The sequence below is a fragment of the Orbilia oligospora genome (genome assembly GCF_000225545.1).
Source record: "Orbilia oligospora ATCC 24927 unplaced genomic scaffold scaffold00078, whole genome shotgun sequence".
NCBI lineage: Eukaryota > Fungi > Ascomycota > Orbiliomycetes > Orbiliales > Orbiliaceae > Orbilia > Orbilia oligospora.
In genome coordinates this window covers 1,751,769-1,776,997 of record NW_011645635.1, presented here as the reverse complement: position 1 = coordinate 1,776,997, position 25,229 = coordinate 1,751,769, and the positions used below count along the sequence as shown (strand labels likewise).

At 43.8% G+C, this 25,229-nt stretch overlaps 9 protein-coding genes across 9 annotated transcripts; 8 read left to right on the top strand and 1 right to left on the bottom strand.

The window, feature by feature from the left end:
* Positions 1 to 638: 638 nt before the first annotated feature.
* AOL_s00078g518 (uncharacterized protein) lies at positions 639 to 1,301 on the top strand (the record flags this gene model as incomplete). Its single annotated transcript, XM_011123781.1, has 3 exons — positions 639 to 749; positions 818 to 1,052; positions 1,240 to 1,301. The coding sequence occupies 3 exons, from the start codon at positions 639 to 641 to the stop codon at positions 1,299 to 1,301; spliced, it is 408 nt and encodes a 135-aa protein (XP_011122083.1).
* Positions 1,302 to 1,518: 217 nt separating this feature from the next.
* Positions 1,519 to 2,133, bottom strand: AOL_s00078g517 (uncharacterized protein; the record flags this gene model as incomplete). Its single annotated transcript, XM_011123780.1, has 1 exon — positions 1,519 to 2,133. The coding sequence occupies one exon, from the start codon at positions 2,131 to 2,133 to the stop codon at positions 1,519 to 1,521; it is 615 nt and encodes a 204-aa protein (XP_011122082.1).
* A 1,291-nt stretch (positions 2,134 to 3,424) lies between these two features.
* On the top strand, positions 3,425 to 7,407 carry AOL_s00078g516 (uncharacterized protein; the record flags this gene model as incomplete). The annotated part of the gene is made up of 5 exons (XM_011123779.1): positions 3,425 to 3,954; positions 4,046 to 4,449; positions 4,517 to 4,543; positions 4,611 to 6,914; positions 6,995 to 7,407. 5 exons carry the CDS (start codon positions 3,425 to 3,427, stop codon positions 7,405 to 7,407), a joined length of 3,678 nt encoding a protein of 1,225 aa, XP_011122081.1.
* Positions 7,408 to 12,341: 4,934 nt separating this feature from the next.
* Positions 12,342 to 12,668, top strand: AOL_s00078g515 (uncharacterized protein; the record flags this gene model as incomplete). The annotated part of the gene is made up of 1 exon (XM_011123778.1): positions 12,342 to 12,668. One exon carries the CDS (start codon positions 12,342 to 12,344, stop codon positions 12,666 to 12,668), a length of 327 nt encoding a protein of 108 aa, XP_011122080.1.
* A 1,242-nt stretch (positions 12,669 to 13,910) lies between these two features.
* Positions 13,911 to 14,277, top strand: AOL_s00078g514 (uncharacterized protein; the record flags this gene model as incomplete). The annotated part of the gene is made up of 2 exons (XM_011123777.1): positions 13,911 to 14,049; positions 14,132 to 14,277. 2 exons carry the CDS (start codon positions 13,911 to 13,913, stop codon positions 14,275 to 14,277), a joined length of 285 nt encoding a protein of 94 aa, XP_011122079.1.
* Positions 14,278 to 15,354: 1,077 nt separating this feature from the next.
* Positions 15,355 to 16,801, top strand: AOL_s00078g513 (uncharacterized protein; the record flags this gene model as incomplete). The annotated part of the gene is made up of 4 exons (XM_011123776.1): positions 15,355 to 15,500; positions 15,587 to 15,807; positions 15,920 to 16,725; positions 16,760 to 16,801. The coding sequence occupies 4 exons, from the start codon at positions 15,355 to 15,357 to the stop codon at positions 16,799 to 16,801; spliced, it is 1,215 nt and encodes a 404-aa protein (XP_011122078.1).
* Positions 16,802 to 19,782: 2,981 nt separating this feature from the next.
* Positions 19,783 to 21,247, top strand: AOL_s00078g512 (uncharacterized protein; the record flags this gene model as incomplete). The annotated part of the gene is made up of 2 exons (XM_011123775.1): positions 19,783 to 19,947; positions 20,006 to 21,247. 2 exons carry the CDS (start codon positions 19,783 to 19,785, stop codon positions 21,245 to 21,247), a joined length of 1,407 nt encoding a protein of 468 aa, XP_011122077.1.
* Positions 21,248 to 22,105: 858 nt separating this feature from the next.
* AOL_s00078g511 (uncharacterized protein) lies at positions 22,106 to 23,425 on the top strand (the record flags this gene model as incomplete). Its single annotated transcript, XM_011123774.1, has 1 exon — positions 22,106 to 23,425. The coding sequence occupies one exon, from the start codon at positions 22,106 to 22,108 to the stop codon at positions 23,423 to 23,425; it is 1,320 nt and encodes a 439-aa protein (XP_011122076.1).
* Positions 23,426 to 24,216: 791 nt separating this feature from the next.
* On the top strand, positions 24,217 to 25,218 carry AOL_s00078g510 (uncharacterized protein; the record flags this gene model as incomplete). The annotated part of the gene is made up of 1 exon (XM_011123773.1): positions 24,217 to 25,218. The coding sequence occupies one exon, from the start codon at positions 24,217 to 24,219 to the stop codon at positions 25,216 to 25,218; it is 1,002 nt and encodes a 333-aa protein (XP_011122075.1).
* Between the last annotated feature and the right edge of the window lie 11 nt (positions 25,219 to 25,229).

Here is a 25,229-nt window from a genome sequence, read left to right as displayed (position 1 = left end):
GTATCGATATCGAGAGGTGTTCACTCGAACCTTTCCTCGGATAGGTAACACATACGGACACTTGACAGACAGACAAACATCCAATGCAGTGACGTTATGGACCGCTAACAGCTACACTATGTTCATTTAGATAGATGTTACTCAATAGCTTCTACGAAAGCAGCTAAAGTAACTTCAATCAAATAACGATTATAGTTACACTTATTGCATTCTTGACTAAATCTATCTAACTAAACCATGTAGACATAAAACCTGATTGACCAAGTTAAAGCCGCATCTAACCTGCCCAATCTATCGAAAACCATCCTTAACTAAACCAAGGTCGTAACAAAATAATCCAACAAAAGCCGACGCGTTGCTGTCAGAAAGAATAACATCAAAGTGACATCATAACCCCCTACTTACCCAAAACACTTTGATATGATATCATCCACAGCATATTTATTATATAACAACAAGTAGAATATAAATACCACAAACCCTTTCAATACCTCGACATCTTCTCTTCTACAATCTAAACATCATCGCCAGAATTACAATTAATCAATCAATTCAATCAATACAATCGACCAAGTCTAAATTGACTCTTCCAAATACCCGTTGTAATTAATATCAATACGGAAATCAAATACTTCACAATGTCCGCCATCATCCGTCGTACACTCATCACCCGTCTCCCAACCTCCACAATCACAAGACCCCTCTCCACCTCCATTATCCGTCAAAAGACAGTAACAGAGACTGTTAAGGTATTCTTTTCTCCCAATCTCAGCTCCTTCGATATAAGTGGCTATACTAAACACCAAATGAATGCCAGGACACAATCGACTCTGTCGACAAAAAGAGCGGGAAAATCCTGGCAGCAGGCATCGAGGGAGCCGAAAACGCCACTCACACCGTCAAAGAGAAAGTCAGCGATGTAGTCGGCGCAGCACGAAAAAACACACCAACAGCCGAAGAAGCTAAGGGTGCTGTTAAGGGCAAAGCCAGCGAAGCTCAGGGGAAAGCAAGTGAAGTTGCTGGTGAAGCGAAGGGAAAGGCTAATGAGATCAGTACGTCTATCTATCCATAATCTTCCTTCCCCTTTTTTTATAGTAGGCTTTGTGATGTTTGAGGTTCGAAAATGTTATGTTCATGATGATATATAATCTGAAATAACGTTGACAAACACGACATCGACCGGGTGCGTTTAGATCGGAAGAAACTAATGCTGGATGGTGATTATTAAAAAATGTATAGGTGGAAAAGCAAAAGGAGCATTTGAGGAGGCGAAGGGGAAGGTCAATGCCACTGAATACTAAAAGTTTTTGTCCTTTCGGTTATGTATAACGATATTTGAAGGCCGAGAAGATATGAGATGAAATTGAACACCTGGTAACACCTGGTACCGTTATCGGAAGAGAAGGGAAACTATAATGTTTATTAAACGGAATGGAACGGAATGACTTGTACATTCACTGGGTTTTTTCATCCTTCATTATTTCTATAAAGAAAATAGAAGAAATGAATAAATTATAATCATCTCTCAAACCGAGTCTCACTAACATAATCCTTCGCCGGGCCCTTAACATCATACCTCAGCATCCACCTCCTAAGCTCCCCGTTCCCTATCTCAAATTCATATCTTGCAGAATAATTGTCTTTAATACAAAGATGATCTCCTATCGCCTTCCACTTCCCATCTGCACTCACCCCCTCACCTCCTCCTTGATCTCCAAACACTAATTCATGGAATAAATAATCAATCTCCACGTTATTAGCATTACTACCACCAATTGCGTTGTTTCCGGTTTCGCTGTTGTCTTTTTTTCGATTTTCGTCGTCGCCACGTGATTCCTTGACAAACCAAGCTGAGAGTTTATCGTCGGTTGGGGAGTAGGTGTAGATGTATTTTTTATTGGCACGCAGAGTAAGGCCGTTGGTGGTTATCAGTTCTCCGGTTTCGGTGTATAGCAGGGTTTGTTTTTGATCAGAAGAAGAGGAAGAGGAGGAAGAGGAGATGGGAGTGAAGGTGGCAGATCCGGTGAATGTACCGGACGGAAAGGATGGGATTGCAGATGTGAGAGTTCGATGAAGAGTCCAAGTGCCACTCAAGCATTTGAAGATCGTGGAAGCGGCTGTGGTGGCTGCCATTTCTTTTGATAGTTCCTACTTTGGTTATAATAGAAATATCTATTGGTCTTTGAATTTGAATTCGAATTGTCAGTTATGAATTGAATGCATGTTCGGGTTTGGCAGGTTTGAATTCAAATGCATGGTTTGTTCAGCCATGGAACCCGCAGGTGTGGAACTGGCGAATGGGATGCATACGAGGGCTACCATATCCTGCAGCGGATAGGACACCACCTTGCTCTCTATTCCCTCACACGATCATCTGCACTAAACAGACAATTCAGAATAGAGAAATAACAACAGTCAAAGAAGCTTCCTTCTATCTATCAATTCAAAAATTTAAAACTAGAATCAACTTCGGATTAAAATATCACCATGATCTCGTTCGCCCCATACGCTCGTAAATACGAGGATTACCGTTTTAAACTGGAAATTTAGCGAAACCCCACATCCCAGTTGCAAGTCTTACAAAACCCTGTTATTGTTATTCCCGTTCTTTAACTAATAGAACTAGCGAGATCGCGACAGATCCTTGCCACCGGCACCACTCTTTGCAGATCTACTCGCAAGCAATTGGCTGGATAAGCTAAGCTAAGTCGCAGTTCTCAAGTGGATATTTTCCTTCGAGGCGACACAAAATTAACATGCGACAATTAAACTCGATGGATGGATGGAAGGGAGGGATGGAGACGGGAAACACCGTTCGCCCCTTCTGCCGCACTTAAACACCACTAGCTGGTCCACCTGTGGGGTCTGGAATCCACAAACCTACATGATACATAAATCCAGATCCTTATAAACAAATAACTAGTGGATCAGCCGGTTTATCTTTCGTTTTCTCTTCAGCTTCGATCGTATCATTCGTTGGCAACTGTTGCCAATTTTTTATTCTTGCTCCCTGGCTTGCATTCAGCCATGCAGGCTGCGGGCGCAGGTAACAGCACACCCACGTTTTAATACAGTTTGTTATAGCGGCCGCGGGTGGGTTTTCGTGAATGCTAACCTGAGAAACTGGGTTTTTTACTGTTTCTGTCGGAACTGGTTCAGCCGTACGAAGCAGTTTAAATATTATTAGGTAAAGAATAAATATTAATAAAAGCGGGACAATGTCCTTGGTGGTTCTCTCTTTGCTCTCCTTTCTCTCTTTCCGTTCTGATTCATGTCGCCTTCCCCGCCACTGAATAAACGGTTTATAGATCTCTAGATCTATCTACTATATACCTATTTTACTATCTATTGGCTATCGGTCGACATAAATTTACTTAATTACGTTCTACAATACAGTTTTGTCTAATAAAATAAATAATAAAAAATGGCCGAAGCCATCGGTCTCGCCAGCGGTATCCTGGCACTCGCCTCCGCCGCCATCAAAACCACCAAAGCAGTCGTCGAAATCATCAACGGCATCAAAGACGCCCCGTCGCACATATCCGACCTCCAACATGACGTCCAATCCCTCCGTAGCATCCTCCTCCGTCTCGAAACTGCCGAAAAGCAAAGACTAGCATCTTCTTCTCTTAATGATAACAAGAAACTTAATAGTAGTGGTAATAATAGTAAAAACAACAGTAAAACCAGTTTATCGGCTGCAACTGCAGGTGCGCATGCGGGGGAAGATGAATACGATACGATAAGAGATCAGTTGAAGCATTGTAAGACGGTGTTGAAGGGGGTGGAGGATGAATTGATGCCGATAATGGCGCAGATGAAGGGAGGGAAGAAACAGGTTGTTTGGGCGTCGATATGTGTGGCGTTTACGGAGAAGTCGATTAAAGAGCATTCTTCGAGGTTGTATAAGGCCAAGACGGAGTTGTTGGTTACGATGGTTATTGATATTAGATTGTTAGTATCTTCTATTAACCTATTGAAACTTCAGAAGATACTTCATGATTTTGAAAGGGGTGTGAGGCTAACTGATAGAAATATATATTAGTGCTGTACTGGCCTCGACGAATAAACAACAGCCCCAAACTTCCAATCCCATGGTTCAAGCCGATGACCCTCCACCAGAATACTCCGGCCCAGATCCAAAGATAAAACGTCGAGACAGTAATTTACTCAAAGATACCCTCCGCAGTAACTCCGTCATCAACCGTTTTAAATCATCCGGTAGCAAAACAGCTGCAAAAGATGAAACATCAGCACAAGATGAAACTTCAAAGCTACCAACTTTCTCACAGGTCATCAGCTCTACGATGGATAATATGAGTAAATCAGTTGCGAATGAAACGAAGGGAGATTATAGTATTTCGACGTTTAAGATGCTGTGGAAGGATGATTTGGAGAGGATACAGTCGTTGTGGAGTTTGGAGAAAGAGACTGTGCAGCATTTGAAGAGTACGTTCTCAACCCTTTTTTAATAATCTGATATGGCTATGGAGGATGTCTAACTGACTGATGATAGGAACGATTAATGATCATATGTGCGAGAGTATGCCGTAACTTCTTAACTCCTTATTTAGTAATTTCAGGGGATAAATATTGATATACTTCTATAGTCTTCACCTCATCTTTATCCGCCAACATAACCACCATGAACGACATCAAAGACGCCGCAGAAGGAACCCTCACCTGGATCGATTCAACAGACGATTACACTCAATGGCAAAGTCCCTCGGACCACAAAGTCCTCCTCCTAGAAGGAAAAGCCGGCTCCGGTAAAAGCGTCTTTACCAAGACCCTCTGTCGAACCGTTACACAAAACTCCTCTGCTCCTGAAAAGGAAACTCCAGTATTGCTCTCATACTTCTGCAACAAGAGAGTTAGAGCACAAGAATCCTGCATTGAAATCCTAAAGGCCTTTGTCTGTCAATACTTCAAAGGGAACAAAGGCGATTTTACAACGGTATATAAGCAATGTAAATCCCTTTGCGATCAGTGGGATCCCGCTCAGCCCGCTCAGTTCAAATTTGGCGTTACAAATCTTTTGGATATTTTCACAACGATTCTACAAGTCTCCAAAAACCCGGTTTATGGTGCTGTAGATGCGATGGATGAATGCCATTCCGATAGAGATATGGAAGAGTTCATGACGCACCTTCCAAGTCTTCTAAAATCGAATACAAACTTCAGACTTTTCATGAGTTCGAGACCGGACTGGATCGCAGATAACGACCTTTCAGAATTCAACCCTCTAAAGATCATTCTCCACCCGGGTATTACCGAAAAGGATATATCCCAAGTAATCGAACTCGAGCTCTGCAGACTGCAGACAAAACTCACTATCGACGAAAAAGACAAATTGGCATTGAAGAGGAAGCTCACGAATAAAGCAGAAGGAATGATGTTATGGGTAGTTCTCGCTTTCCGTCGTATTCAAGACCATATCAAGCGAATGCTGTCACCTACCTTAAAATGGTTGGAGAAAATGGTAGAAAAGCTTCCTCGCGAGATATTCGGGATGTACGACCACATTATGGCCACCATTCGAGAGAAATATGGAAAGACACCCCATTCACCCGGAGAAGTTGATTCATCATCCGAAGAAGAAGAGGACGAGGAAAGTTCGAATCTTGCAATATACGGAAAACTAGTCCTCTGGGTCGCAAGATCCGGTCGTCCACTCACAGTCAAAGAACTGCAATTCGCTTTGGCGTTGGATATGAAGGATAAATGTCTCGGCGACATGAAAAAGAAGATAAACTGTGATATCGAACGAGTGATCGGAAGAATCCCGTTTTTGGAAATAATATCCGCAGAAAGGTTCGCTGAATCGCCTGAAGATGATCAAGAATCTCGGTGGGGCTTCTTTATACCAAGACAAGCCAGCACACCTTCTTGCACAGTACGATTCATCCACCAATCCGCCAGAGAATATATCCTCAGAAGCGCCGACAACCCTCCGACCGAAAAGACTCCAGACGACGGTACCCGCTTCGCATACCCAAAACTCGACGACGCCTGCATCGGTAACCTCTGCGTAAACTTCCTCAGCTTCCGAGATTTTGACACCGGTCCACTCCACCAATTCGACGAAGGAATAAATTTCAAAGAAGGGTTTAAAAAATTCTTAGAAGACTGCGGTTTCCTAGAATACTGTGCTTCATACTGGGGGTACCATCTAAACCGTGCTTCAAACTTAGACGACGCTACAAAGGCTCATGTAGCAGATTGGATTTCAAATCGAAAGAATAATATGAGATTATACTTCCAAGTCGTCAACTACACGGCCTTTGGTCGATGGGGTGATTACGTCGACGGTGAGTTTGGAATCATTGCCGCTGCAGGATTGGGCATCGGATGGCTAGTGGATTACATGATCCAAAAAGGCCACAACCTCGATCAACGCGACGAATGGGGCAGAACAGGGTATCAGCTAGCAGACGGACGAGGATTCGCAGAATGTGCACAAAAGCTGGAGGATGCCGGAGCTTACACCGGTCAAGAGTTTTTGATAAACTTCCCTATGGTAAGGATGTGCTGGGATACCGTGACAAATCTCAAAAATGCACTTGAAGAGAGCGGTGCAGACGATAGTATGGAAGCAAAAGACGAATTTGGAAGAACAGATGTCTTTTATGCTTGTTCTAGAGGAGATGCGGAGTTGTTAAGTGCGGTGTTGGAGAAGAATCCGGATTTGGGGGTTAAAGATCCATACGGACGGTTACCGATTGATGTGACAATAGACCTTGAATGTCGAGAGCTTATGCTCGCAAAGATGAAGAAGGATGGGATGAAGGTTACTCCGGCGATGGCAAAGAAGGTGACTTGTTTGCATGATACTTTTTCGTATCAGGTGCCTTACTTCCTACAGACAGTTTATTGTAATTGTTGTGGAAGGGCGTTGAGGACGTTTTATTTCCGTAAGTCTCTTTTCTCGTCGTTCATTCCCTCTATGCTTTCTTAATACAAGAACTAACGTCGTGTTGCATTTTGCATATAGACTGCTGCGGCTGCTCAACCGAAAACGAAGGTTTCAACATCTGTAGCCAATGTCACGAGAACGGGAAACGATGTCTTGATTCAGCGAACCATAAGCTTCTTGGGCGAGTTACAGCTGATTGGTTGGTTTCATGGCTGGATTATACACCGCATATGGAGAATGCCAAGGTCGAATCACCAATAAAGTGGAGTTTGGATGGTATTCAGGGTTATCACGATCAAGACGACAGTGACGAAGAAGAGGATGAAGACGGATCAAATGCACAAGAAGAGGAGATTACACCGGTAAGAACGGTAGGGACGGAATCGGTGGTTTATCAAGAGAAGGATAAGTCGAAAGGGGCTGTGGTGAGGATTCAGCCTGTCGAGGAGGCTGAGAAGGGCGCTGGGTGCTGTAAGTGCGTTGTTCAGTAGTATAATATACTACCAACTGGCTCATGGTGGATATCCCGACATGCACCTCCAGGGCTGCACTTTTGGTAGCCGTTCGCCAGCATAGCCATACGGGAGAATACGGACTTCAATGATGTCTACACGTATTTGACTCCCTCAGCAATTACTATATATTCAGGCGATCATGTATTCATTATATTGTGACTAGAATTAACCCGTAAGCGGCATATGCTTAATAAATGTATAAAGGATTACTAGTAGAAGTGAAATAACACTGTATACATGCGCGCCTTTGAATCTTATACATAGTATATACTAGACTTTACCCACTGATATACATGCGAGTAGCTTCCTAGACAATACAATATCTATGCTACAGCTTGAAAACGTCGAGTGAACGAAACTATCTCGTCAAACACACATTTGAACGTAGGCTATGTATTAACTATACTATGTAAGCTACGTTGGCTGCGCGAGCCTGCGCGAAGGGTACACAAGTGCAAATCTTCCACTTAAACTTCCCATGTTGATCATGCCTCCAGTCAGGTGGAGCTCTCTGTTTTTTCGCGTTTGTGATTCTGGCGACGAACCAATGCAACTATGACAGCCTTGTATGTGTTGGGGCCCATATACTAGCGGTGGACTATGTAAACAACGAACGAGTACGCACGAGTAAAGCTGCCAGACTTGGTCTTATTGTGGTCAAAGCCCTTTCAAAGGCCTTGCCATATCAGCATCAGCTATTATATCTCCGGATATCTCCGGATACCCCCGCCCGGCAGTTGGCCACAAGCTCGGGGCGAATTATCGAACACCTTTCGGGCCAAAAGATAGCCCGCTCTCAAGACCTCTTCCTTTTTCCCTTCCCTCTTTCCCTCCGGGTTTCCTCGTTTCTTATAGGCCAATATTATTTGTGATAACGCTGTTTTTATTCCGGTCCTCAGCAGCGGGACCTGAGCCGCTTCGCGCTTCGCGTCGTGAAGTTTATAGATATTTACAAGCAATAAACCAACTAAGCTATCGGACGAGATCTAGAGACTACCGTTGCAGGTACTTTGTCCAAGGTTAAACTTGAAGCAAGCTTGACATACTTAGTAGGTATCTATTAAAGGTCTACAAACTAGTACCCCCCCAATACACACTCGAATATTCTGGTGAACATAGCTGGTCAGCTGATCAGGCGTTGGTCCTGTTAAATTTAAACTCTGTGGACTAAAAATTTGAAGATGCCACTTACCCCAGAAGCTACAATCGGGCTTGTGGCCCTGGTTCTTGGGCTTCCACTGCTTTTCATTGGGTTATACCAGCTTTTGTTGCAATTGAAAGCATTAAGGTACCGAAGAAGGGTCGATATTGAAGGTGGGGTCAATATTCCTCAATTCTGAGCAAACGTTTAAAACCTAGTGCCCCCGGTGATACATATAAACAAACCTATTCACTGCCCGGGATGTAAACTTACAGGCCAATGCTAATATAAGCACCTGATTCTCTTTCGGCTTTATAGCGGGACGCCGACCTAGCAACTCGCCTGTCCATTTAGAAGCTGTGCATCACGTGCACGCACACCCCGGCCCCTGCCCGGGGCCCGCGAGCGTCGCGGACCGATCCCGATCGCCGCCCGGATTAGCCACAAACCCCAACACCTTCAGGGTGACGTCAAGCTCAAGCTTCACCCAAACGCAGACGTTAACGCGAACCTACACAATTTTAAATATTCCTATGCCTAGGGGCAGAAGAAACGTCTATTCTACTCCTAGATTTCGACACGTTCCCAATGTAGAGCATGAGTTGGAAACTGAATACCTCGTAACCGCCAGCGCCTGACTATCGATACCCATATACATCTCTTATGTACCCGACGCAATCCAAAAAATGTAAGCAGATTTTATGATGTCCTTATTCAGTTGGATAGATCGGTTACTAAGCCTTTCAAGCTTGCATCCCGATACGATATATAAGTACTTATGTACTTATATCGGCATGAACTCCAGGCCACACCCAAGCGCTAGCCACGTCCCTCCATATTCGACCGAGCTAGTCGACGGCGTCCAGTATTCCACTATATCCTCCCGGCCAGCTCACAAGAACGCTTGTATTCCCTCGTTGATTTCTCTTCTTTTTCCTTCTATATGTTTCTTTTCGAGTGGTTATTTCAATTATTTTACTTGTATTTTAATATAGAGAAAAGTTTTGATTCAATGGTGTACTCATTGAAAGAACACGCGATATTATCCCGACGTATGATGTTGCTTATATCTTTCGGCCTATGGGTACGCCCTAGCGAACTAGATAATTGGATTGGTATAGATCGATTTCCTCAGCGATATCCAAGTAATTGTGTGTAATCACATAGGGAGTACACAATGCAGATACGTACCCGAAAATACATATTCTAATTCTCGAGATTGATAAATCTTTATATATCAAGGAGCAAATATTACAGCTTATTAGGTAATATTCCAGAATTTCCAATTCTGCGGACCCCAACGTCATTATTGTTCTTGTTAATTAACGTTAGGTAAGTGTGCTCCCTGCATAGCCTAGGGTTTGCGAGTACTATAGTGATATCGATGGAGAGCTCGGTCGGATCGATTTCTGAGTACGTACCCGGATACGAGATCACATTTGGGTTACTTGACATGCTATCTATAGATCTACGGTATAGCTATCCATCTGCTACCCTCTAAGCTCTTTGTGCCCAATTCAAACTCAATTCTTTAGGTTAAACACCCGACTGAAAAGAAGGGGTTCTAACGGTTGTCCCGGTATCCGTGCCCCGCATGCAGCCCTCCCGACAGAATTCGGTACTTCTAATTTCCCTGTATAAAAAAATACATTGTTTTTCTTTAACATTCTTAACATGCATAATTTAACAATAATTGATCAAATCTAGCAACCAAGAGAGACCAAATCAGACAATAATGCCCAACTGAATTAAAGGAAGGGTCTCTAATGGTCCTTCCTGTGTCCATGCCCCACCACTTCCTAAGCAGAATTTGATAAGTTGGCCTCCCAATTTTCCATATAAAAAAAGTATTATTTTTACTTAGTGCGACTTAGCACCCTCGATATTACGAATATAGATTAGGAACAGGATTAATGGAAAGGAAAGCTTTTTACTAATGATTGAAATGTTTATTTAATTAGGTGTAAGTTTTAATTTTTTAGGTTTTGTATTTAAAAATTAAATGAGATTTGATTTTGTGTTGTTGATGTGGTATTTTAGGTCATATTTTTTGCAACACAGCTAGTCTGCAGTCTCGGGATCAGGCTTTTTGCTCGTCCGTGGAGCTCCATGAACGCAGCCTGAAACTAGACAGCGGAGCAAAGTTAGGCTGATTGGAACAGTTGAACAACAGTCCCGTATGTTTGGAACACAGCTTGGTTATGAGACTGTGTTTGGAAAACAATTTGCCTCCGCTCGATCTGACAGCAACACTTTTCTTCTCAACTTTCTCAACTCCAATCTTCACAACTGTCTCCAAACTTCAACGGGTGGTCTCTCTCCCCCTCTTTTTTTTTTTAGGGAGAAATTAAAAATATAATAAAATATAATAAAAGACAGAAAATAAACCCTTCAAATAACTTCATCGCCAGAGGTCACCGCATTCATCTAAGCTACGCGTATACGTGTTTCGCTGGTCTCCAGAACTCGACGACTAGCGGCTGCCTCGAAATCATATGCACATATATATATATCCCCCTCTTTTCGTAAACGCATATATTCTTGCAACTCACATCATACTCCTCAATTTTATCTTTATGTATGATGGGATTATCTTCAGAAGCTATAATCGCAATTGTTGCTATTGTACTCGGACTACCATCATTATTTATTGGCATATACCAACTCTACCATCAGATGCGAGCCTCGAGGGATCAGGGAATATTCGCTGTCGCTCCCCACAACAGTATGATTATTTCGGTTTAAAATCTCACTCTAAGCTTAACGAAAATTAACCAAGAAGACCCTCAAGTTCATTCTTTAGGCATTGATTACGGCGGCGGACGATATCCCATTTTACCATTGCACGTATACCATTCTTCGGCGACACATACACAAGGTTATAGCCATCAAGTTCAAACTCAAACATCTGTCTATCTTAACTCTAGATTTTCAGCAGTCCGGACCGAATCTTTTCGTCGGGGTTTTTAGAATTGAGACGGAGGCGGATATAATGATCTTGAAATATTGGACGACTCACGTATGCAGTATGTGAATTGGAATTCATGAATTGGAGTTTTCTCGAGATCTCGTTGGTATTTTCGAAAATAGCTTCGATTATCATTCCACCCGGTATATTGTGTTGGAAACAAACTTATTGCGTGGGATATGGTGTGCCAAGGCTGGGACCGAAAGCTTGGCCTTAATATCGACAAATCCTAATAGTCTACATCACCAAGGTACCAGTTGTGTAGACATATCTATCAAATTTGATCAACCCGTTTTAATTATAATTTTTCGAGAGACAGTCTCATAGTCTATTATGCTGAGCTTGAGTACAGTCGGGTGAAAATGCTGCGTGCATGCACAGCCTTCCAGTTTAGAAACCGATACTAGGTTAATTAAACACGCCAATTGTCAGCCCACTATTGCATCGCCCTTAGGGTGGTCAGCTTAGCTTAGGCTTTCGATGCCTACGGACTATTGATACGGCGTCTACAGTTCCCTAGCTTGTAAAATTAAAAAGATATCAGCTATTGCATACAATTATATATCCTCCGAGCTTTCTTCTAATCATTTATTTCATTGCCATCCATGGATCACATCTAGCTAATATACTGAAGAAATCTGCACTTGTTACCAGACATGAGATATATATATATATATCGATACTATGCAAGTAGTTTAAAATTGTTTCTAGGTTAGAGAAAAGGAAGGGTAACGCTTAGAATTGGTAAGGATGAATGAAATTCTTTAAAAAAAGAGGCTTCGCATTGGTATATATCGATAAATGATTATAAGTCGAAAGATCATTAAATTTATAAAGATAGAGTGGGCTAGTCTTGTTGAGAGCGATGATGTCGACATGTCCATTGACATCGGCATTTCTGAGTTGTCCCTGTTGGATTCGGCCGGGACATTGTCACACAAGGGTGTTCAGCGAGAGAGCCTAACAGTCACGTCACACCGGGTAAGAACCGGAACACTGGCCATGGATTATATCGATTACCTACTAGCTACTGGACGATTCGATTCCGGTCCGGACGTCGTCCATGGATCCAAATTTAAGGCCCCTACACTAGAAGATCTTGTTACCCAAATACCTTCTTTCAATTGAGACGTTCAGAACGAGATTGAATTTATCCGAATATCATCTTAAGATCTTGATCACTTCGCCTCAATTGGCTAACATCGTATTCAACCTAATTTAGCATATATATAATGGCTAGTTGATGCTCCCGCTCCCACGAATGGACATCCTCTTTCACTTCTCTTTCGAATTTTAATATTTTTTAGAACGGAACTCCTGCCTAAAGTTCGCTTTGGGGCTAATTGAGACCTCTTAACCACTAAATAAGCTGGTGTCCCGGGCCCGCGGGCCCAGAAACCAAAGGAGATATCAAAATCCCATAAGATACATATATAGTAATGATAGCCGGGCCAAGACTTGCACGCAGATGGTCTAGTTTCCAAAGGTCACAAAGGGGGGCATCACGCAGGTATTATTTTGTCTCTCTCGCTTTCCATTGTCAGGTCGATAATGTTGAAATGTAGTCGAGCAAAACACCCCTAGGGTTCCGCGCCAAAGTAACTTTCTTCTTCGCCTTGGCCATGGCCACATATTTAATTATCAGATTAGGTGCTTTTCCAGAATGAAGTCTTGCATGCAAATTGTCTCCTACTCAACCTACCCCGAAGATGAGACAAGCTTTCATACCCCTCCCTGGGTTGTGGTATTTATTGGGGTTTGATGCTATAATATTGTGAAAACCTGCGAAGGTGGGTTCTCGGGTCTGGTTTACGAGACAAGTGGCGGGTGAGCCCGAGAACACGGCACTAGAGCAAAGAATACCCCGGTTCAGATTTTGGTCGGTTCAGATTTTGACCCTGTTCAGATTTTGACCCTGTTCAGATTTTGACCATGTTCAGGTTTTGACCATGTTCGGATTTTTGCCCGGCTACGCTTCGACAAAAGTGTTGGCGACGCTGCATCTTCCGAGTACCCTTCAAGACTTACTATACAATCAGGGTCATTAATTACAGAAGCTGAGGATGGTACGCGGCATATATAATAAATGGGACAAGTCCTCAATTGATCAATTCCCCAACTTCAGAAAAGATCGATCTCTTTTTCAATTACTAAACTTCAACCGGGAAGGAGACCACTTAGAAGGTTTATTTCCTATTCTATAAGCTCGGTCGCCCTGACATCAACATTCAATTCGACAGTCCTCGACTCGAGAAGTCATATATTACCCTTGATATAATCATTACAAAGGGATTCATACCGAGAACCGACGAGATCATTAAGTATACTTTTCGAAGTATCTGGAAAAAGAATACTACGACATCTCACATGATGGGACTTTCACCAGAGGCTATAATCGCACTTGTCACACTTTTCCTTGGGCTACCACTCTTATGTATTGGAATATATCAACTACGCCTTCAGATCCGAGCTTTGGAAGACCAAAGAAGACCAGCCGACCTATTCAACGGTATGGTATTTCTAATCTATCTCTCTGAATTTATACTAAAATTATATGAGCTAAAAATTTCCCCACTATGTCTATATATTAGGAATTCCTTACGGCGGTAGAGATCATGAATACATCTTACCGTTGCACACGTATCGTGCTTCGTCGGTTCACACTTCTCAAGCCTACAACTATCAAGCGCAGACGAGTCTTAACTTTACTCCTGCGGCTTCTGCCGCCTACGGATAATGTTTTGCACACTATTTCTACACTATCGAGATATCTATTCAAAGGCTACGGGCGAGTGTTAATGGTAGGTTTGGGGTATATGGATATTTTTGGAGTTCAAAGATGTGTTCATTTTGTTTGCCGTGCATTAATATACTTAATTGAACACAAAAAGTCCGGTCACGAGACTAGTTGATAGCATTTCATTCACCTATGGTTTGGTCAATCTACCTGTAGTGATTTTTGAAATATGTCTGCGTGCATGTGGCCCACCGAAGGTGGGTTCCCGGGTCTGGTTTACGAGACAAATGTGGAGACTGTGAACTTCTCTCTTTTTTTTTTTAGAACAGAAAAAAAGTGACAAAAAAGCGAATCAAAGAGAGTGCGTCGTTCAGAGTTGACAGTGTGAGGAGGAACAGAGATTCCGTTCACTCTTTTGGCGGGGAGCCAAAGCGCAGCTTTGTGGTGGGTAGGTGAGAAGGCTTATGAGATCAGAGTGGTTGTTAGCCGACGTGGCAGTGATGTGAAACCATATAGAAGAAGTTTTGTGCAGAGTAAGCCAGCCTTTTAGCCCTTGTTCAGATTTTGGGCCGGCTTGCATGAGTTACATATGTAAGTACTCTGTACGCAGGAGATACTGAACCCTGTTTAGATTTTGGATTCGGTTCCGATTGGTTCTGATTAGCTAGCTCAGATTTGGATCCCACACAGGTATTTACATACACGCACAGCCCTGCGGGCCAGCCCGTGTTCAGATTTTAGACCATGTTCAGATTTTGGATTCCCGCCAGTTAATCCTTGGACAGTCAACTCAATCTGCATATATTCGCCTTACGCTCGAAGTCCAGTCAAAGGGTCCCTCTAGAGCTCTATTTGACATCAGACGTCCCTTTTCAACATATAAATCCACGGCAGGTCGTTATCGTCACTTTGACTGAAAACTTTTTCTCTTAGGACAGGCAATTGAAATCGCAAGCTTATCGCACCTCTGCGACCCCCGTCACTCCTCCCAAGATCTCACTTTTAAATTTACCCTAATATCCTCCGGAAATATATCAGCCTTTTCAGTTGATCAAGAACAACACGAACTCTCCCAAAATGCCACAAGCTGTGCCACATACACGGACTGAAATTCCTTGGGAAAGCTTGAGAGGAACAATAGAAGAACTTTATCTCCGTCAAAACAGAACCAATAAAGAAATCATTCAGTATGTTGCTAAAGCTAGAGATGGCTTGACTATCACGTATGACTCCTTGGGCGCTACCATTCAGAGTAGTTCTCTACAATATAATATCGGAAATCTAGCTAACAAGACTTGGCCCCCTTTAGCAAGAGCCAACTCGAATACCAACTGAAAAAGTGGAAAATTCGCAAAAATTTGAAAAAAGAAGATTATATACTGGCACAAATCGAGATAGATAAGAGCAAGTCGATTGGTTCTGTAGGTCACGCTACGCATGAGGTTTACCTGAACGGGGTCCGCCAATCATCGCGGAAGCTTAGAAAGGGTTTCTGGAGGCATAGAGCTTTTGAAGGGGCCCAGCGGAAAAGTAGGTGTAAACTTCACCGTAGAGCGACATTCTCTACTTTATTATTAACTAACAAGCGTTATGATCTTTGCTATTCGCAAAGGTGTGAGCGAACTACAATATTGTACTTCAGATGGCTTGGAGATCATCGATCCGATGTTGTCCCAGAACGCTAGCGGATCTCAGCAAGATAATGCGCACTTGCAGTCTTCCGGCTCGGGGCTTAGGGCTCAGACATCATATGAAGTCACTGATGAGCCTATTGCAAACTACGATATCGATATGCATGATTTGGCCCCGGACCTATATCCGCATGCACGAATCGAGAACTCCCATGTTACAAGGAATGTTCTGGAGCCATCCAGATCTGCTTCGGGTGTCCGTCTCTCTATCACTCGTGCCGGAGAAACCAACTTTATTTACGATTTCATCCAACGAACACTCTCTGTTATGCATAACGAATTCTGGGACGATTTGGAATGGGAGCCGACAGTTCTCAAGCTGCTCAAAGCTCACAAGCTCGACAGTCTTCTCACTTGCATAGTAAGCATAGACACAAAAGAGTCGGTAAAATTGGGAAACTATCTCGTCGGTGCCGTATGTCACAAGTATCAAGAGAACTATGGTTTCGACGACTTATATGTTCTATTACTGTGTGGCTGCAAGCCAAGCGCTGAGACACTTAACACCACCTATCGCTGTGAAGATATCCGGAAGACTCAATATCTATGTCAGTTCTGGGGTGGGATGGATTTGGAAATGCACAGCCAGTGCGACCTTGGACTCCGGCATAATTCGACGGCAATTTTGGAAGTATTGGCACTCTCGGCCGGTATTAACCGACATACCCGTCTTCCACACGTGTGTAAATTATACGAACAGAGCGGGCTCTCTGTTGGCCCCTCCTGGAAATTTCTAACATTCAATGATCAAGATACGGTAGGCTTTAAATTTAAACCACTGCCTATGGAAGCATGGCCATATGACTGGGAACGAGACTGTCTGGATCACATGATCGATCTTAGCTGCATTAACTTGTTAATGAAAGCGACTAATAACCGACACGAGAATTTCATTAAATTTTTATCCTCGAGGATGGATCTCCACAGTCCTAGCTACCTACTCTATGCAATTTCTATGGGAGACGAAGCAACAACTCAGTTGTTTCTTGAGGCGGGAGCGGACCCAAATAAACGTTTTTTTATACCCCAAACCTGTGAACTACCATCCCGTAGCTTAACAGACCCTTGGATAAGATTTAAAAAGATGTATTCCGTTACGCCATTGCTAATTGCGGTACGATCAAACTTCGGAAGGATCATTAACCGACTTCTCTCAGCGGGCGCTGATCCGAAACTCACAGGCTCTGTACCACCTCTATATTGGTGCCTTGAGGACGATACTGGGTGCAGTTGGAAATCAGAATGCCAGTATTTGAAAAGTTCATTCGAAGAAATATCACCCCTTGAGATTGCGGTAATACGGGGGTGTGGGATTGGCATCTTGGAAGGGTTATGGGTACCTGATACCCGATTTCGCCAGCCTGAGGTGGTGTGTATGTTTTTATTGATATATACACCAATTGACAGCCCCGAGTTTGATTTTACAGTTGAGGCCCTTCTTTTCTCAGAGTTTGGCTGGGGTCTCAAAGATTTACAGAAAACTCGAAGAAGACGCCGTTTCCATCTAAGATGGAATGAAAATACCTCTAAATTCGAATATACTATGGTTCTTGACGCTACGGCAACAATCGATTCTTCGGAGCTTGTTATTCAAACTTACAGTTCAGATCGCTTTAGGTCTATGATTTATCATGTGGCAAATTACCGGGGTGAATATCGTCGGGGAACACTAATTGACAATCTGGAAATGATTGGAGATAAAAAGGCGGTTGATACTGGATTTCGTGTACTGACGAGAGGTTTATCACGACTTCTTGGTATCACATCCCGTGATATATTTTCGTGGGGGCGAAACGCTACTCAAGCTTTAAGATTTGCCAAGAATATACAGAAGTTTGGCTGGTATATAAGCCGCAAGCACCGAAGCCCCTTCCTGAGAAGTATCATCAAGTCTGCTTGGCGGGGAGCCATCGATATACCTGCTTTAAACAAGTATTTACGATATTTTTCTGGGTCAAATGAATCGGACTCGAACTTATATCGGCCGGTTATTCAACTTTTACACGAGGGTAATGTTAATGATAATATTACTAAACTTTTTCTGGAATCAATAGATGAAAGTGGGGGTGGAGGCCAGAGAGAAATCGGTCAAAGTGTGTTTGAAGTATTCGAATACTTTGTAGACATTGGATGGGATATTAATGAGGGAGCCTGCCATTGTGGCGAGACAACGGTATTGGATGTTGTCCTTGATAAATGTGTCCCGAATTCCACGACGTTTGCTATAGTTAAAAGGTTATGCGATGCTAGGGCACGGATCAACCGTGGGGTTAGTCACTACTCTGCGCTATCTCGTGCCATCAAGGCTCGAAGGAGGATATTCGGCGGGGGTTTTGGTCGAGGGGAGTGCTGGGCACTACGGGTGATCGAAGTTCTGGTACAAGTCGAAAAGCAAAAGGGCTATGTTTGGGACAGGTTCGCCCTCGAAACAAAAATAGGTGTGTATCTTTGCACACCTTTGCAAGAAGCAGCATACCACGGAGACCTGAAGTTGGCTAGGTTGCTTATTGAGTCGGGCACGCATGCTGGCTTGGAAGAAACCTTTGACTGGCAGGATTACAATATTTGGCGTCAGATTTACTTGCCAAAATGTTCCGAGACTGGAGCTTGGGCGCTTGACCTTAAAAGCCTTACTTCTTACGTCTTGTATGGGACACCGCTAGAATTAGCGGTAGAACAAGGCCGGCAGGATATGGTAATACTTTTACTACAGGCGGGTGCTAAAGTTACGGGGCTGGCACGTCGGCGAGCTCAGTCTATTCATCGCGCTCGAATATTGCGACTTTTACCAGTATATATATCCACCGACAATGCTGACGACGGTTCTGATGATATATGAGCTTTTCGACTCCTATCTTTCGACGCTACCGGAATAACCTGACTTAGCCTTGAAGTCTCGAGATGGTGACTGTATTATAATTATGTGTTGTCTCTGTTGTATTTAGAGCCCCGTTTCCGGAGGCGAGGCCCTTGTTTGTTCTGACGCAAATTTTCTTGGACGAGTTCCTCTTCCCTCGAATTTAACCTCACCATCCTTCCAACCTCCCCGCCGCAAATTTTTTCACCAAGGAGCCTCACTCGACACCCTTCCGATTCCATTCAGCTTCGTTCTGACTGGCTGCCTTGCTCCTTGTTACGGATCCCATCTCCGATTTGAACGCCGTTCCAAGCGGTACCTTACCAAGATCTGACTAGCTCTATCTGAAGAAAAACCCCCCAAAAGACTCAACGATTCCTGCGAATCTTTTAGCTGTTACAAACAACCATTTCCCTCAACCATCACAGCTTCAACAACCTCCCTTCTCGGAAGATCATATTCTCGTGATCAGCTCCGTCTGCTATTCATAGAACTCTCTCAATTGTTCCTGCGGGAGGTTTGACCTCTACCACCGCACGTATGCGATTTTGCCCAACAACCTTTACTTCCCAAGTAAGCTGCCTTTGATGTCTTTCTTTCTGTTGTTCTTGAGCGTGTGACTAACGTGGCTATAGGACTACATCTCAGGTATGTTTCCAATAAATCTCCCGAGTTTGCTACTAGAGTATTGGAAGCATGATATCATAAACAGGGAACCTTAATTGGGTCGTTTATGTGTCGTGTCACCTGCCTAGTTTGTAGGCACGGCATCATGACGGGGAGTAACGAATAACTAATAAGAGTTGATGGTGCGGAACAGACCATATTTGGAAAACCTGCTCACAGTAATTGAGCGTCCGTTGATATCGCAACATCTTCACTCATTTCATATATTCTACTCGCTTCAAGATATCATTAGCCAGTTTCTCCCCAGCATTACACATAACCAGAACAAAAATGATGGCTACACGAATGCTCAATCAACACTCCAAATCCCTGCTCAAGGGTGCTCTTGGGAAGCGGTACCTCGCCACTGTCACGGGTAGCTCTGGCCGATTGATGCCAGAGATCCACCGTGGTGCCACTCCTGTTTCGTATGACCGGGCTACCTTCACCATCAGGGTAGGTTAGCTTAACTATTTTGTTACATGGTAGTTTGTGAGCTAATTATATTATACAGGGAGGTCCCGTCTACCATGGCAAGTCCTTTGGCGCCAAGCAAAATATTTCTGGAGAAGCAGTCTTCTCTACCGCTCTGGTCGGATATCCAGAATCTATGACCGACCCTTCATACCGTGGACAAATTCTCGTCTTCACCCAACCCCTTATTGGTAACTACGGTGTTCCCGGACGTGACCGCGATGAAGCCGGTCTTTTGAAGTATTTCGAGTCTCCACATATCCAAGCCGCTGGTATTGTTGTTGCGGACGCCGCCCTCCAATACTCACACTGGACTGCGGTCGAGTCTCTCGGAGACTGGTGCGCCCGTGAGGGTGTCCCAGCTATCTCTGGAGTCGACACCCGAGATATTGTCACATTCCTCCGTGAACAGGGTTCTTCCCTTGCTCGTATCACCATCGGCGAGGAATACGATGCGGATGAGGACGAAGCTTTCATTGATCCCGAACAAATTAACTTGGTCGCCAAAGTTTCTACTAAGGCCCCATTCCACGTCTCCTCCTCTGGAGATCTTCACGTTGCCGTCATCGACTGCGGTGTCAAAGAGAACATTCTCCGATCTCTCGTTGGTCGTGGAGCCTCTGTCACCTGTTTCCCATGGGACTACCCAATCCACAAGGTTGCCCACCACTTCGACGGTGTCTTCATTTCGAACGGTCCCGGTGACCCAACTCACTGCGCCCCAACCGTCTACCATCTTCGAAAGTTGATGGAATCTTACAATGGCCCTATCATGGGTATCTGCCTTGGACATCAGCTTCTCGCTCTCGCTGCCGGTGCCAGGACTATCAAGCTCAAGTACGGTAATCGTGCTCATAACATCCCAGCTCTCGACCTTACCACCGGTCGATGCCACATCACTTCCCAGAACCACGGATACGCCGTCGATGTCTCGACTCTCCCAGCTGGCTGGAAACCATACTTCATCAATTTGAATGATCAGTCGAATGAGGGAATTATCCATGAGAGCAAGCCCATCATGGGAACCCAGTTCCATCCAGAGGCAAAGGGAGGTCCATTGGACAGCAGCTTCTTGTTCGATTCTTATGTCAATCAGGTCACTGAGTTCAGGGAGAAGGGTATTGATGGCGTTAAGAGGGAAGGAAGGCCAAATCCACTATTGGTCGATTTGTTGAGCAAGGAGCGTGTCGGTGTTGAACCAAAGCCGGTTAAGGATGCCCACAGTGGACCAGGATCGTTTGTCGGACAAGGTTACTCGAAACCTGTCTCTGTTCACGCCTAAGCGTGATTCGAGGATTTGCATGATAGAAGTGAATTTCTAGAAGTAGTGGCTAGATTGTCTTTGGTTCTTTGCCGCAAACATTTGAATTTCACTATTACTCAGCTGCTTTTGACGTTTAAACTTTATTTTTGATTCTCCTTTGTACTACTGGTTGGCGGGGTTTCACATTTTCACGGCGTGTTTTATTTAATACCATAATCAGAGATAAATTTTTTCGAGTAAAATTCCAGACGAACGTAATATCTATCCACGACACCTTTGGCTAGTCAAGGCATAAATGGCTAGCGAACCGGTTGGTATACTCAGGTAAGATCGTACTCCCAAGGGAATAGCGCAGACGAAAGACCCGAAACTCGATTTGCAGACCTCATTCCACGACCAGTCCAATGATAAGAGTAACCAACTGAAGTCAGAAAGCTCTGAAAGAGTCCTTGCGGACGGAATATGCATATGAATAACCCCCATATATCAGATTAAATATGATCCAAGAATCAACGTGCTTTCGCGAGTAGTCACGCGCCATTTCTTCGCGTCGTTACGTGGCATCTTTGGCTTAATCAAACGAAATGACAAAGAGATGGTGTACTAGTGTACGTTGGGTGTGCTGAGATTGGGCTGAACCGAGCTGGGCTGAAGAGCGAACACCTCAAGGTGACTCTTTGATTCAACTACCAACTCCTCAGATCAATTTAATCCAATGGCCAACACTTGCTGGTAACACAAAAAGTACATTTAACTTACCCCGCCTCTGCCTCGATCTCGAAAAGTGAATGCTCACGCGCCTTAGACGGGGATCTTTTCGAAATTAAACTGTCAAATTTTTTTTCTTAAAGTTACGATTGAGAGTCGATTCAAGCCATGTTCTCCGGGTGTTACGATATCGGTTCGGCGGGCGACAAGAAGGATTCAGATGGTCAATTGCCTGATATACACAAAATCGAAAGAACGAGGTACATCCCATCGACAGCGGCAGCGAAACTTGGACGAAAAAAGCCAAAACGTTCTCGATTGGTTCAAAGCAGTAAATTAACAGCGACGAAATTCGATTTCAATCCTCAATTATTAACACCAGAGGAACCGGTTACCCCGAAACCCGATGAAACTACTCCAGATCCTAAGCCAAAATCTGGCATGACGCTTCCACTACTACCTCTCGAAATTCATGAGAAGATCTTGGAATACCTACCTTATGAAGAGCATTTCACACTGGCGCAGGTCTGTGATGTCTGGATGGAACTTCTTCAAACCGACAAGTTTGCTGTAAAGCGGTATCGATCACTTCGAGTCGGGCAGACTGCTGTGTTAAGACACTGGTTCGAACCAACCTTATCCGAACGGTACCGAAGAGCTACCACGAACTTCTTGTTATACAACCAAAAGTTATTTCTGGAGATGTATAGAGGTGAAGATCGTACCGCTACTTTGATAATCTCAAGTAAACCGGACGATAAACGGGTGCTTTCACGGGAAGAAAGAGTTTTGAAGAAAAGACGGGATCAGGTGGTAAATATCTGTCAAATACTCCCCGCGAATCATCAATATGTGGAAATTCAAAAATTGGCCTTATTCGAAAGAGATACCATCTTTTTTGTCGGACAACACCCGAGTTTGAAAGCACATTCGAGAGGGGGACAGCGCATATACTTCTCGACGGTCTATCTCAACGCCCATACCTACCGTGATATCATAAACCCACCGGATGTCGCATATATCACGGTTCCAGACGTATTTTGCTCTGCAGAAACGACATTAAAAGTACTCATGGAAGGGATCAACAAACATATTACGAAACACGTATTAGATAGGTACAAACAAGTCTGCGGTTGTGTCGCTTTCTTCACTTGTTACTCGAAAGGAGGGGTTTCAGATCTTCCTGGGGTTGTGGTCAGATTACTGGTCTTCGTTGTGGAACCGGAACATCAAGATTTATATGTGCAGGACGAGGAGGGTTGCTATACTGCACAATTGAAGGATCCTTCTGCTGCTGAATCCTTTAACTTTGGATTTTCGGGTTCGCAGGTTTCGTTTCGGGCAAGGAGTATTACTACTAAAAAAGCTATGTCTGAGATTTCGGGACAAGGATTATCGAAGGATTCTGGGGGTGAGGAACCGTTTAAAGCCGTTTTGGGGGATATGGATAACCTTTTTATTTCGGATAAGTCACTGTTCTCTCCATAGAGAAGTGCTCGATTATTGATATATGTATCTACGGTGACCATTAGCATCAAATTCCTTACACATATACTCACATGTTCATTCGTACGACTTAACTTTATACGGCAATTATTTAAAGCAATACGATATATTTCTAAGCTCGACAATGTCATGGCGGAATAGAAATAGCTTCTGAGCAAGTCCATATCGTCGTGTGGATATCAATGTGCCCTATGATCTACAAAGGTTGAATCGCAATTAAGTTGCGTACTTCCTAGAAATTGTATTTAAATATCCCATGAGTACCTTTATAAAAATTAATAAAGCGAAACCGGGATTCATATCAAGAAAACCTGCTTAGGATTAGCTATATTAGGATTGACCAGGAAAGTGAGGCTGAAAAAAATGCAACAGGATATTTGGGTTGTTCGCCACGTGGTTGGCGCTGTTGGTTGCACATAGCATAGGCTAGCATCCAAGGCTCCTTCAATTCGATCAGATCAGTAGCTCACAGTTATCGCCACCTTCGAACAATCTTGCTCGCACGTTTTCATCTTCTATTACCAACAGCTCAGACTGGAATCGTATTCACGGTATCACTAAAGTCGATTTCCCGATCTTGCATTGAACGCGAGACAACCCCACTCCAGGTTCAGTCATATGTTCGTCTATGCATATTGACCCCGGCCTTGCAACAACTCAGAGTCACTCGCTACCATTTCCGCTCATTTACCAACCTCATAATTTCCAAAAGAAAGCAAAAAAAAGGGAAAGAAGGCTAGAAAGAGAAAAAAGTGAGAGCGAGAGAAAATACAATGAAGATCCTCTCCCTCCCTACCGAAATCCTGATCCAAATAATCGAACATGTAAACTGGACAGACCACTTCACCCTCTCAACCGTCTCCCCAGTATTCACTTCAGTCCTGCAACACGCTCCCTTCCGTCGAAAACGCTACTGCGAGGAAATATGGGATGATAATGAAAAGATAGATGTTCTCGACACCAGTTTTCGAAGATTTGATCCAGATGAAGTTAGATACTGGCCCGATGGACCTGGGTGGAGGTCCGAATTGGGGTTACACGGGTTATTGACCGCTGGCAGGTTTTTGTTAAAACTTGAGAGAGGGGGGAAGAGGACGAATTTTCTAAGTACGAGAAATAGGTATCTCGGGAGAGAGTTGGAGAGTGAGGGTTTTAACAAGTTGGATCCGATGATGAAGGCGTTGGAGATGCAGTGGGTTGGGACATCAACGATGGATATATCGATGGATCTACTGGCGGAAGATCGACAGTATTTGAAGAGTGAGGAACTGGACTCTGAAGCGAGTTTTGAAAGGAATTCTCGTAAGAGAGAAGGGGGAGAAGGAGATGTGGATAGATCTCCGAGGGGGGGTTATTCACACGTAGGAACTTTGGATTTCGTTCGAGACAGCGATATCAATCAAGGAGATGCCGTTGAACAAGCACTCAGGGCGGGGAAATCATCGGTCTACGACGTAGTTGGGAAATACCCTCAAATTATTCGGGTTAAACATCCCGTATACTTCACTGATGGAGGGGTTAAGACTTGTTACTTTGATCGTGGGTCTGATCGGTATTGGACTATTCATATACCGTGGGGTGGACCTGGGAGTAGTGTGAAAGATTTCATTGATACGATAGCGGAAGGGTTTACGAGAGAGATTCTCGATCGGAATGAGGAGCTACTCGGATGTTGGGTTAAATTTTGTCAGTATAGTTTCTTTCCTCGGCCGGATCATCTTGATCGGGTCCATCCGCGGTGGAAGATATTCTTGGACGTCCTGGTGGTTAGATAACTGGTAAATTG